General features: G+C 45.8%; 1 protein-coding gene across 1 annotated transcript in view; it reads right to left on the bottom strand.

Moving 5' to 3' along the window:
- LOC120394302 (butyrophilin subfamily 3 member A2-like) overlaps nucleotides 1-12,748 on the bottom strand; it is a 31,757-nt gene that overhangs the window by 11,338 nt on the left and 7,671 nt on the right. The window contains exons 4-7 of the mRNA XM_039518555.1: nucleotides 7,685-7,969; nucleotides 5,654-5,752; nucleotides 5,272-5,298; nucleotides 3,826-3,852 (exon numbers count right to left, since the gene is read on the bottom strand). Coding sequence (XP_039374489.1) covers nucleotides 3,826-3,852; nucleotides 5,272-5,298; nucleotides 5,654-5,752; nucleotides 7,685-7,969 — 438 coding nt within the window. The remainder of the gene's footprint in view (nucleotides 1-3,825; nucleotides 3,853-5,271; nucleotides 5,299-5,653; nucleotides 5,753-7,684; nucleotides 7,970-12,748) is intronic.

Genomic DNA, 12,748 nt, shown 5'->3' with positions numbered 1-12,748 from the left:
TGTAGACCAAGCTGGATGAGCAAGCATCTCCGAGCGGTGATTAAGAAAAAGCAGAAAGCCTATAAGGAGTGGAAGATGGGAAGGATTAGCAAGGAAAGCTACCTTATTGAGGTCAGATCATGTAGGGATAAAGTGAGAAAGGCCAAAAGCCATGTAGAGTTGGACCTTGCAAAGGGAATTAAAATTAATAGTAAAAGGTTCTATAGCCATATAAATAAGAAGAAAACAAAGAAAGAAGAAGTGGGACCGCTAAACACTGAGGATGGAATGGAGGTTAAGGATAATCTAGGCATGGCCCAATATCTAAACAAATACTTTGCCTCAGTCTTTAATGAGGCTAATGAGGAATTTAGGGATAATGGTAGGATGACAAATGGGAATGAGGATATGGAGGTAGATATTGCCACATCCGAGGTAGAAGCCAAACTCGAACAGCTTAATAGGATAAAATCGGAGGGCCCAGATAATCTTCATCAAAGAATATTAAAGGAACTGGCACATGAAATTGCAAGCCCGTTAGCAAGAATTTTTAATGAATCAGTAAACTCAGGGGTTGTACCGTACGACTGGAGGATTGCTAACATAGTTCCTATTTTTAAGAAAGGGAAAAAAAGTGATCCGAGTAACTATAGGCCTGTTAGTTTGACATCTGTAGTATCTAAGGTCTTGGAAAAAATTTTGAAGGAGAAAGTAGTTAAGGACATTGAGGTCAATGGTAATTGGGACAAAATACAACATGGTTTTACAAAAGGTAGATTGTGCCAAACCAACCTGATATCCTTCTCTGAGAAGGTAACACATTTTTTAGACAAAGGAAATGCAGTGGATTTAATTTACCTCGATTTCAGTAAGGCATTTGATACGGTTCCACACGGGGAATTATTAGTTAAATTGGAAAAGATGGGGATCAATATGAAAATTGAAAGGTGGATAAGGAACAGGTTAAAGGGGACACTACAACGGGTTGTACTGAAAGGTGGACTGTCAGGCTGGAAGGAGGTTACTAGTGGAGTTCCTCAGGGATCAGTTTTGGGATCAATCTTATTTAATCTTTTTATTACTGACCTTGGCACAAAAAGGGAGAATGTTTGCGGATGATACAAAGCTGGGAGGTATTGCTAACACAGAGAAGGACCAGGATATCACACAGGAAGATCTGGATGACCTTGTAAACTGGAGTAATAGTAATAGGATGAAATTTAATAGTGAAAAGTACAAGGTCATGCATTTAGGGATTAATAACAAGATTTTTAGTTATAAATTGGGGACACATCAGCTGGAAGTAACAGGGGAGGAGAAGGACCTCGGAGTATTGGTTGATCACAGGATGACTATGAGCCGCCAATGTGATATGGCTGTGAAAAAAGCTAATGCAGTTTTAGGATGCATCAGGCGAGGTATTTCCAGCAAAGATAAGGAGGTGTTAGAACCATTATATAAGGGACTGGTGAGATCTCATCTGGAATACTGTGTGCAGTTCTGGTCTCTCATGTTTAAGAAGGATGAATTGAAACTGGAACAGGTTCAGAGATGGGCTACTAGGATGATCCGAGGAATGGAAATCCTGTCTTATGAAAGGAGACTCAAAGAGCTTGGCTTGTTTAGCCTAAACAAAAGAAGATTGAGGGGGGATATGATTGCTCTTTATAAATATATCAGAGGGATAAATATTAGGGAGGGAGAGGAATTATTTAAGCTTAGTACCAATGTGGACACAAGAACAAATGGATATAAACTGGACACTAGGAAGTTTACAGTTGAAATTAGATGAAGGTTTCTAACTATTAGAGGAGTGAAGTTCTGGAACAGCCTTCCAAGGGGAGTAGTGGGTGCAAAAGACATATCTGGCTTTAAGACTAAGCTTGATAAGTTTATGGAGGGAATGGTATGATGGGATAACCTAATTTTGGTAATTAATTTGGCAATTGATCTTTGATTATCAGCAGGTAAGTATGCCCAGTGGTCTGTGATGGGATATTAGATGGAATGGGATCTGAGTTACTACAGAGAATTCATTCCTGGGTGTCTGGCTGATGAGTCTTGCCCACATGATCAGGGTTTAACTGATTGCCATATTTGGGGTCGGGAAGGAATTTTCCTCCAGGGCAGATTGGCAGAGGCCCTGGAGGTTTTTCGCCTTCCTCTGCAGCATGGGGCACGGGTCACTTGCGAGAGAATTCTCTGCAGCTTGAGGTCTTCAAACCACAATTTGAGGACTTCAATAACAACCCCCTAACCTATGTCTGAGTTATTGAAGTGGATGGGTGAAATTCTATGGCCTGCATTATGCAGGAGGTTAGACTAGATGATCATAATGGTCCCTTCTGACCTTAAAGTCTATGTGTAAACTGCGTCGCCTGGCCTACCACCGCTAGGGGCGGTGGTGAGCTACTTTCCCCCTGGCCGGCTTGAGCCCCGGCCGGTCTCGGGAGAACCCGGGGCAGGGGGAGCACTGGCAAACGGCTGCGGCACGTCCCTCAGGCAGGGGAGCGCCGGCAAGAGTCTGTAGCTCGTCCCTCAGGCAGGGGAGCGCCGGCAAGAGTCTGTAGCGCGTCCCTCAGGCAGGAGAGCGCCGGCAAGAGTCTGTAGCACGCCCCTCAGGCAGGGGAGCGCCGGCAAGAGTCGGTAGCGCGCCCCTCAGGCAGGGGAGCGCCGGCAAGAGTCGGTAGCGCGCCCCTCAGGCAGGGGAGCGCCGGCAAGAGTCGGTAGCGCCCCTCAGGCAGGGGAGCGCCGGCAAGAGTCTGTAGCGCCCCTCAGGCAGGGGAGCGCCGGCAAGAGTCTGTAGCGCCCCTCAGGCAGGGGAGCGCCGGCAAGAGTCGGTAGCGCGCCCCTCAGGCAGGGGAGCGCTGGCAAGAGTCTGTAGCGCTGTCGGGGCCCGGTTCCTGAGGTGGACTGGCCGGGTAGGGGAATGCAGGCCCGCCCTACACCTCTGCGTTCCAGCCCAGGGCCCTGGCCGCGGCGAGACGAGGGTCCCACCGCTGGGTTAGCGGGGGTCTGTCCGCAACGTAGACTCACCGCAGTGTCGCTCTGTCCCTGGGCTACTTCCTACCCGATTGCGCGTCCCTCTGGTCCCTCCAGTTCCTCCGGGTAGACTGCTGCTGGCAGTTCAAGCTCTCCCCCTGGCTCTGGCTCCTCCAGTTCGTCTGAGTACTCGGCGGCAGGCAGTCCTGGTAGGCCCAGTCCTTCCTCCAGCTCAGGTTTCCCCTGATCCAGGGCCTCCCCTGGTGTGGCAGCAGGGTCTGAAGGGAGCAGCGTGCAGTCTGCATCTGCCTCCCTCCCTGGTGCTGCCCTGACTGAGCTAAGGGCCCCGCCCTTTGTACTTCCTGTTCCACCCCTCCCCTTCCGGGGGGTGGAGCAAGCTTGGCCTGGCCCCGCCCACTCAGGTTGAGAGAGTGGCTTTTTACCCTCAGGCTCGGAGGGAAGCCACCCTGGCTCCCTACACTATGAGTCTATGAGTTGGGGTTGGTCCTGCTTTGAGCAGGCGGTTGGACTATATGACCTCATGAGTTCTCTTCCAACCCCAGTCTTCTATGATTTAATGATTCTGTGATAACTTACCGACCTAAGCTGTTGTGTGTACATAGCCTAAATCTCACGTAAGCCTTATTTCGAGGGAATAAGTAAGTCTTTAGTGGTGAATAGCCCTGGTGTAATCCCTTAGTGACAGTTAGAGTCAGTCCTCATAATTCCTTTACCTGGGTAAGGACTGATACCTCTGTGGTTAATGTCTTGGAAAATTCCAGCATGCTATGTAATACTGTCTCCATGAATCGGACTTATGGAAATATTCCTAACACCTTATATCACATCAAAAAATATATTTACCTTCTTCCATTGTTTTCTTCTCAGTTACTGCAAATACATGGAATCACGTTGCAATGTTAATTACTCTTATAAGTTTCCCAAAGCCTATTTCAACCACAAAACAGCTTTAAAATACAGGACCAGATTCTCTCCATTTAGGAAAAACCTGCTTTAGGAGACAGGAACAGATTGTTTCACTTGAAGATCATCACCTCATTCACTATATTGGAAGATGGTTTCTTCCAGTTCATTGATTATGCAGAGAATCTGAAGACATAAAGCAACGGATGGCCCATCATCTGTGAAAATGTCAGGATGCTTATAGAGACCCCTTGCTTCAGCACATCCCCCCAACCCACATCCTCTGACTTTACAGGACAGCTTCTGAGTTAGCCAGACAAAGGATCAGATACCAACTGGTACAATGATTGGGGTGGAAAAAGAGAGGCATTAGAGTGAAGTTTTGGGAGAGCTGAAAAATTAAGGAAGGAGTCCAAAACAATTAAGTGTCGGTGAAGTAAAATAAATAGAACCGATCATGAGACTTACAATCTGCTGAAGAAGACTAAAGTGAAACTTTAATTGAGGAAGAATTGTTTTTACTAGAGAAATATTATGGGATGCTGACATTTCTAGGATACCCCCTGAACACCCACAAGGGAAATGAGTGATCAGAGGAGCTAGATGCTCACCCAGCTTTTTAAATAAGTCCAGGTCTTGCCCTAGTCCTGAATGAATCTTGTGGACCAAGAGCAAATCCACTAAGGCCAAACAGAATTCCCAGGCAAACAACCAGCAGGAGGCAATCACTCCTGTTTCCAGTGCCTATGTTATAAAAGGCCTTGAATTTTATACTTTACCCAGTCTATATTGGAGGATATAAGTGATTTCTTCATGTACATGAGCAACCCTTTTCTACAACTGTTAATGATTCTGGAACAATGTCCACATAAGGATGAATGGCAGAAGGCTAGCCTGAATGTGATCTATTTTAATAACAAGATCTGTTTATAACAGAAGGAAACAAACTTTCCTAATGGGCTACTAATGGCAATAGTCGCTGTTGCTTAATTCCTGAATATAAACCCCAACTTCTATGAAATCATTGGATGCATACTGCAAACTTTAAAAGCACACAGCTGTTGACCTCAATTAAAACAGAACAGACCCACCCATCTCCTGTAATTTATAAACAGCTTCTCAGATCAGAACAGCAACTGCTACATTAAACTTTTGTTCTAAAATCAGAGAAATGTAGGGCTGAAAGGGACCTTGAGAAGTCATCCAGTCCCACCCTCTGTGCTGAAGCAAGACCAAGTAAACCTAGACCATCTGTGACAAGTGTTTGTCGAACCTGTTCTAAAAACTCTCCAGTGATGGGGATTGCACAGGCTCCCTGGGACTGTGTCAAAATCAAGATATAAAATATGTTCATGTTAATTTGCATTCACCTGCCTAGTGACTTACCTGATTGAGATGTTGTGTCATTATTCTCTGAAAAAAATTAAAATGCCTTATGAAAATGAGACACTTTTCATAGCATCCTACAATAATTTTGATTGAAACAGTCACTGTCATGAACGCTAAGCCTGTAATCCTTAACCATCCATTGGTATCTATTCTGGCCTTGTATATACTTATATGTGAGGAATTTAAAAATTGTCTTTCAGAACAAAGGACTTATCTGGTAAGGAATTAAATGTACAGACCCTTATATTTAATTTTCTGAATCTCCCCCTAGAAAACTCATTTCAGGTTTTATTTGGTTTTAGTATAGTTAAAGAATTCCATATCATCTGTTTAAACATTTTCACATATTTATTGAAAAAACATACAAAGAAATACTTACTTTTCAGTTTATACCCTACAACAGCAATAAGGGCTATGCTAAGAAATAAAATGACCAGGAAAGCAGCCATCCAAGGGGAGGTGGTTGGGAAGAAAACATCTGAAAAATATGTGACAATGTCAGTTACATTCCAATAATTCTTAAGAAACATCATGAAAATTATAAAGCCAAGCAAACGGAGTCTGTCTAAGGACCTGGTAAAATCAGATTTCACTTGAATTTAAAGACTGCTCTTTCTTTCTGGCAGAACAAAGTCTAGATGAATTTAGATCAAAAGATTCTACACATCTTCAAGGAAGGATCTCATGGAGAACAGAGGTGTGGGCTCTTCCAATGTGTTATGGAAAAGCACACACCTTCAGCCACACCCAGCTCACCTTACTCCTGCAGATAGAAACATCTCAAACATTGGCATGTCTCACATGAGTAAGGTTCGCAGGATTTACCTCAAATCCCCTTTCAGCACTAGTATTCATACAGAAATTGTATGCATATTTCATAACAGGTTTTAATGTGCACATATTTAAATTATAACTTGTTCTCCATCAGTCCATGAAATGGTGAAAGTCATATCCAAGCTACCTCCTGGGCACAACCCCTGGTGCTTACTGGGGAAAATGCAAGATGCATCTCTTTGCCATTGCATTCCCACCAGAAATAGTATAAAATAAAAAGAAAGGCAGAAAGATCCTCTACTGAGGAAGGGAGGTAGAGAACCTAAATGTAGTATCCTTGGTGCAGTTACTCAGGTTAATGATATAAAACATTTCTCTGTATGCACTAAAATTAATTAACCCTGTCAACAGCCATGTGAAGTAGTGGGATAAATATCATTAACTCCCTATTGAGGTGAAAAACTGACAGGAGTTAAGCAACATCTCTGAGGCCATAAAACAAGTCAGTGGCAAGGCTTGAACTCAGTACAGAATCCCTGTACTCAACAGATATAAATGGGACAATGCACCTGGGTGAGTACTTCAAAGTATGAGTAAGGGCTATGGAATCTGCCCAATAACCATTATATAACAATGAAAACTTAAACTCAACGTTAATGTTGAAAAATTATGCACACAAGAATCAGGAGAGGCCAAAATGAAGGTCATATACACCACCTTAACTTTACTCTCTTTTTCAATGATGCATCAGTACATTGAATGAAACAGTTTTCCATATCTTTTAGTAATATTGAAAATGCCATGCAACTTTGTTACATATTCACGTGCAATGAAAGCTGTTAGAACACTGGGTTATTGTGTAGAAAGAAAATAGTTGATGTACTTGTGCAAATTATGATTTTTAAACTTTTTAACTCAGTCTAATCAAAATGGGTTTTTGCTGGAAACTGACAGGCAAGTATTTACAAGAAGGTTTCAGAGTAGCAGTCGTGTTAGTCTGTATCTGCAAAAAGAACAGGAGTACTTGTGGCACCTTAAAGACTAACAAATTTATTTTAGCATGAGCTTTCATGAGCTGCAGCTCACTTCTTCGGATGCATAGAATGGAACACACAGACAGGAGATATTTATACATACAGAGAACATGAAAAGGTGGAAGTATGCATACCAACAGGAAGAGTCTAATCAATTGAGATGAGCTATCATCAGCAGGAGGAAAAAAAACTTTTTGAAGTGATAATTAAGATGGCCCATAGAAGGTGTGAGGAGAATTTAACATAGGGAAATAGATTTACAAGAAGATAACTCCTAGCTCTTATATAGAGCATTTCAACAGTAGATCTCAAAACATTTTACAAATGAGGTCAGTATTATTATCCCCAGTTTTGGGCAAACTGAAGCACAGAGGGGGGAAGTGGTTTGCCCAGTGTCACTCATCAGGTCAGTAGCATATTCAGGAATAGCACTCAGGACTCCTAAATCCTAACCCAGTGCTCCATCTGCTGGACTAGACAAACTCTGGGCACCTATTTCTTACTACAAAGGGGTGGGGGGGGGGAGAAAAATGGAACCCATCTCATTAACCAAGCAGACTCTTTATTGAACCTTACAGTCAATGATCCCAAAGTGCACTCACCTGAAATTAGGACTCTGGACTCACTCGCTGTCTTTAGTATGTTGTTGATTATTTTGCAGGAGACTTCATTGTCTGAGCCTGGTTCAATGTTAATGGCACTTTCAATATTGTAGATTCCAGCACGTGTCTTTGTGTTGATGGTGGTCGGCTTTTCTGATCGGTTTTGTCCTTTACTGTCTAACCAGAGCACCTGGGGCTCAGGGAACCATCCCTCCGACTTGCAGGTGAGGCCAATCCCCTGGTCTGCATAGTCCTCCATGAAAATGGAAGACTCACCACCTCTAGCTACAAAGAAAGAATAAAAGTTGTTATTACCTTCTCCTCCCCAAACAGTGCAGAGTTTGGGGGATTTCCCACTGCCTTGTACACATGCTGCCTGAGAATTCTGACAGAATTTGTCACCCCTTCATATGAAATTAAATGGCAAGAACTCTTCCCATGTTAAGTTAAAATAGTGACGCATCTGAAGAAACCTATACATTGGAGCTGTTTCTCTTTGCCTATAGCAGTTCAGAATCTCTCAAAGACCTGAAAGCCTCTGTGGACAACTCTTATTTATCCAGATATCTTGGTGTGCAGATGTGGTGAAAACTCAGTTCAAATTGTAAGCTGTCACTTTAAATTTCAGGGCTTTTTCCGGGTCCCATGTGCTGCGCTCTGCAGAGAAGTGTGAATCTAGGTTTAGCAGCAGTCAGTCTGCAAAGAGGAAGCCTAGAGTAATGTAGGGTGAGTTGGGCCTCTCTGGTATAAGGAGCAGCCTGCTTTGTCTCTCTCTGTTTTTTGGTTATTGTGTGTTAGGGTTTTGGATTCTAAGAAAATAGGTAATGTTACATTGCAATCTCCCAGAAAGAGCATTTTATGGCTTTTGTCTAACTTCTGTGTTTGTATGCCGTGACCACAATATCTGGGAGCTAAGTGGACCGCACCACGGTATGACCTAGATGTGTCAGCTAACATTTTACATAGGGGCTTAGTTCTGTAGGGAAATCTTCTAACATAAACACCTGCCCTCCCTGTATAAAACTCATCCTCCATAGAATTTAATTGAGTTCAACGGAATTACATGAAGTCCTGTGAAGGGACACCCCCTCACCCTGGTATGAGGGAGGCTAAGGAGCTCTTCTTTGGCCAGTTCCATGCTGATGAGACACACCTGCAAGGTTTGCTCAGCCTGGACTTGGTGGGGTAACTCACATGACTGGAGCACTGTCATGGATGTGTATAAGGAAGGACAGGCGGGGGAGAAAAGGTGGAGGAGGTGCATTGTATGTAAGGGAGCAGTATGATTATTCAGAGCTACAATATGAAACTGGAGAAAAGCCTGTTGAGAGTCTTTGGTTTAAGTTTATAGGCGAGAACAACAAGGGTAATTGTGTGGGAGGGATAGCTCAGTGGTTTGAGAATTGGCCTGCTAAACCCAGTGTTGTGAGTTCAATCCTTGAGGGGGCCATTTAGTGATCTGGGGCAAAAATCTGTCTGGGGATTGGTCCTGCTTTGAGCAGGGGGTTGGACTAGATGATCTCCTGAGGTCCCTTCCGACCCTGATATTCTACATTGTGATGGGCATCTGCTGTAGACAAGGCTTTCTTCGGACAACTAACAGAAGTTCACAGGCCCTAGTTCTCACGGGGGACTTTAATAACCCTGACATCTCTGGGAGAGTAATACAACAGTTTTTGGAGAGTGCTGGGGACAACTTCCTGGTGAAAGTGCTGGAGGAACCAACTAGGAGCTGAGCGCCTCTTGACCTGCTGCTCACAAACAGGGAAGAATTGGTAGGGGAAGTAGTAATGGGTGGCAACCTGGGCAGCAGTGACCATGAGATGGTCAAGTTCAGGAATCCTGAAGAAAGGAGAGCAACAGATCACGGACCCTGGACTTCAGAAAAGCAAACGTTGACTCCTTCAGGGATCTGATGGGCAGGATCCCCTGGAAGGCTAATATGAGGGGGGAAAGGAGTCCAGGAGAGCTGGCTGTATTTTAAAGAAGCCTTATTGAGGGTGCAGGAACAAACCATCCTGATATGCAGAAAGAATAGAAAATATGTCAGGAGACTAGCTTGGCTTAACAGAGAAATCTTCAGTGAGCTTAAACACAAAAAGAAAGCTTACAAGAAGTGGAAACTCAATGCTTGTTTCACCGTGGTCTTCACAGACAAGGTCAGCTCACAGACTGCTGCACTGGACAGCCGTCAGTGGTGAAAGAATAAGTTAAGGACTATTTAGAAAAGCTGGACATGCACAAGTCCATGGGGCCAGATCTAATGCACCCTAGGGTGCTGATGGAGTTGGCTGATGTGATTGCAGAGCCATTGGCCATTATCTTTGAACACTGGTGGTGATCGGGGGAGGCCTCAGAATATTGGAAAAAGGCACTTCACTTGATACCAGATATGATGAGATAACTGGCTCTGTGGATATGGGGAAAGTGGTAGATGTGATTCATCTTGACTTTAGCAAATCTTTTGATACAGTTTCCCACAACATTCTTGCCAGCAAGTTAAAAAATGTATGGATTGGTTTAATGGACTATAAAGTGAATAGAAAGCTGGCTAGATCGTTGGGCTCAACAGGTAGTGATCAACGGCTTGATGTCTAGTTGGCAGCCAGTATCAAGTAGAGTGCCCCAGGGGTCAGTCCTGAGGCTGGTTTTGTTCAACATCTTCATTAATTATCTGGATGATGGGATGGATTCAGGGCCAGTGCAACCACTAGGTGAACTAGGCGCCTAGGGCGCCTAGTGGTTGAGGGCACCTAAAAGCCCGCTCAGGCGAGGAGGTGGAGTTGAGGTGAGCTGGTGGTGGGGGTGGGAGCGCGGTGAGGGCCGCCTGCAGTAATGGGGGGGAAGGGGTGCACAGAGGAACCGCTTCCCGCCCCAGATCACCTCCACTCTGCCTCCTCCGCTGAGCACACAGCCCCCGCTCTAATTCTCCTCCAATCACAAGCCTGGGAGGGCAGGAGAATTAGAGCGGCTCCGTCATGCTCAGCGGAGGAGGTGGAGCGGAGGTGAACTGGGGCGGGCTCCATGGGCGGGGTTAGCTGCCGCGGGGGAGGCCTCCCTGGGTGGGGTGGTGGTGGGTGGGGTTAGCTGCTATGGAGGGCTCCCGGCCAGGGTTAGCTGCAGGGGAGGTAGCTGCTGGGGCTCCCCAGCTTGGGGGCGGCGGGCTCCTGGGTAAGGGGGTGGCGGGCTGGGTTAGCTGCTGCGAGGTGGGGGCTCCTCTGGTGGGAGGAGTGGGTGGGTGTGGTTAGCTGCCACGGGGGAGGGGGGGTTAGCTGGGTGGGGGGGTGGCGCAAGGTGGAAGTTTCTCCTAGGGTGTGAAACTTCCTTGCACCGGCCCTGGATGGATTGCATCCTCAGCAATTTCATTGATAACACTAAGATGCGGGGAGAGATAGATATGCTGGAGGACAGGGGTAGGGTCCAGAGTGACCTAGACAAATTGGAAGATTGGGCCAAAATAAATCTGATGAGGTTCAACAAGGACAAGTGCAGAGTCCTGCACTTAGGACAGAAGAATCCAATGCACCGCTAAAGGCTGGGGACTGACTGGCTAAGCAGAAGTTCTGCAGAAAAGGACCTGGGGATTACTGTGGATGAGAAGCTGGATATGAGTCAGCATTGTGCCCTTGTTGCCAAGAAGGCCAATGGCATATTGGGCTGTATTAGTAGGAGCATTGCCAGCAGATTGAGGGAAATGATTATTCCCTTCTATTCAGCCCTGGTGAGGCCACACCTGGAGTATTCTGTCCAGTTTTGGTCCCCCCACTACAGAAGTGATGTGGACAAATTGGAGAGAGTCCAGCAGAGGGCAACAAAAATGATTAGGGGGCTGACACACATGATTTATGAGGAGAGGCTGAGGGAACTGGGCTTATTTAGAGAAGAGTGAGTTGGCATTGAATAGCAGCCTTCAACTCCCTGAAGGGGGGTTCCAAAGAGGATGGAGTTTGGTTGTTCTCAGTGTTGGCAAATGACAGAAGAAGGAGCAATGGTCTCAAGTTGCAGTGGGGGAGCTTTAGTTTGGATATTAGGAAAACCTTTTTCACTGGGAGGGTGGTGAATCATTGGAATGGGTTGCCTCGGGAGGTAGTGGAATCTCCATCCATAGGGTACGTCTTCACTACCCGCCGTATCGGTGGGTAGCAATCGATTTCTCGGGGATCAATATATCGCGTCTCATCTCATATATCGCGAACGGTGGTAGCGGAGTCGACATGGGGAGCTGCAGACGTCGATCCCGCGCCGTGAGGACGGTAAGTAATTCGATATCAGATACTTCGACTTCAGCTACGTTATTCACGTAGCTGAAGTTGCGTATCTTATTTCGATTTCCCCCCATAGTGTAGACCTGCACCTAGAGGTTTTTAAGGCCCGGCTTACAAAGCCCTGGCTGGGATGATTTAATTGGTATTGGTCCTGCTTTGACCATGGGGTTGGACTAGATGACCTGAGGTCTCTTCCAACCTTAATCTTCTGTGATTCTTCTATGAGTCTATGATTCTATTGAGGGGGAGGAGCTTAAAAGTGTAAGCTTAGCACAGGAAGGTGAACAGGAAGGAGGTTGCTCCACCCAGGGACTACTGGCAGCACAGGGAGTCCAGCCAAGGAGGAGATAGTTACAAGACACACTGCCCCAAAGCCCCCTTGAACGAGGTCAAAACAATACACTCCAGGAAGAGAGGTGGAAAATAAACCCCATACAGGGGCAACAGTCTCAGTGAGACTGAGCCCTTACAGATGATCCTCTAGGGGCTGCCTGAGAGACTGGTCCTTGTTCCAGCCAAATCTTCCTTCCCCCCTTGCAAAGGGGAGGGGGAACAAGGGATCAAACCCTGGCCTGTGAGCTGTAGCCGGCCGACAAATTCCCCTGAAGACTGTTAACAGGGTGAGCAGAAGGGGTAAAGGAAGGACATTGGACCCTGGGGCCCAGGAAGGCCCCTCCCTCACGTCCCTTTACTCTTTGTTGGCCCCACATGGTTAGTGTGATACGGGAGGGCCAGGGAGCAGTGGGAGAGTGGTAGAGGGGAAATATATAAGCCCTAGGCTAATTAAGGCATGATTCCC

Source organism: Mauremys reevesii, unplaced genomic scaffold (genome assembly GCF_016161935.1).
Source record: "Mauremys reevesii isolate NIE-2019 unplaced genomic scaffold, ASM1616193v1 Contig5, whole genome shotgun sequence".
NCBI classification, from domain to species: domain Eukaryota; kingdom Metazoa; phylum Chordata; order Testudines; family Geoemydidae; genus Mauremys; species Mauremys reevesii.
The sequence above is the reverse complement of the archived record's forward strand: the minus strand, read 5'-3'. Positions and strand labels throughout refer to the sequence as shown.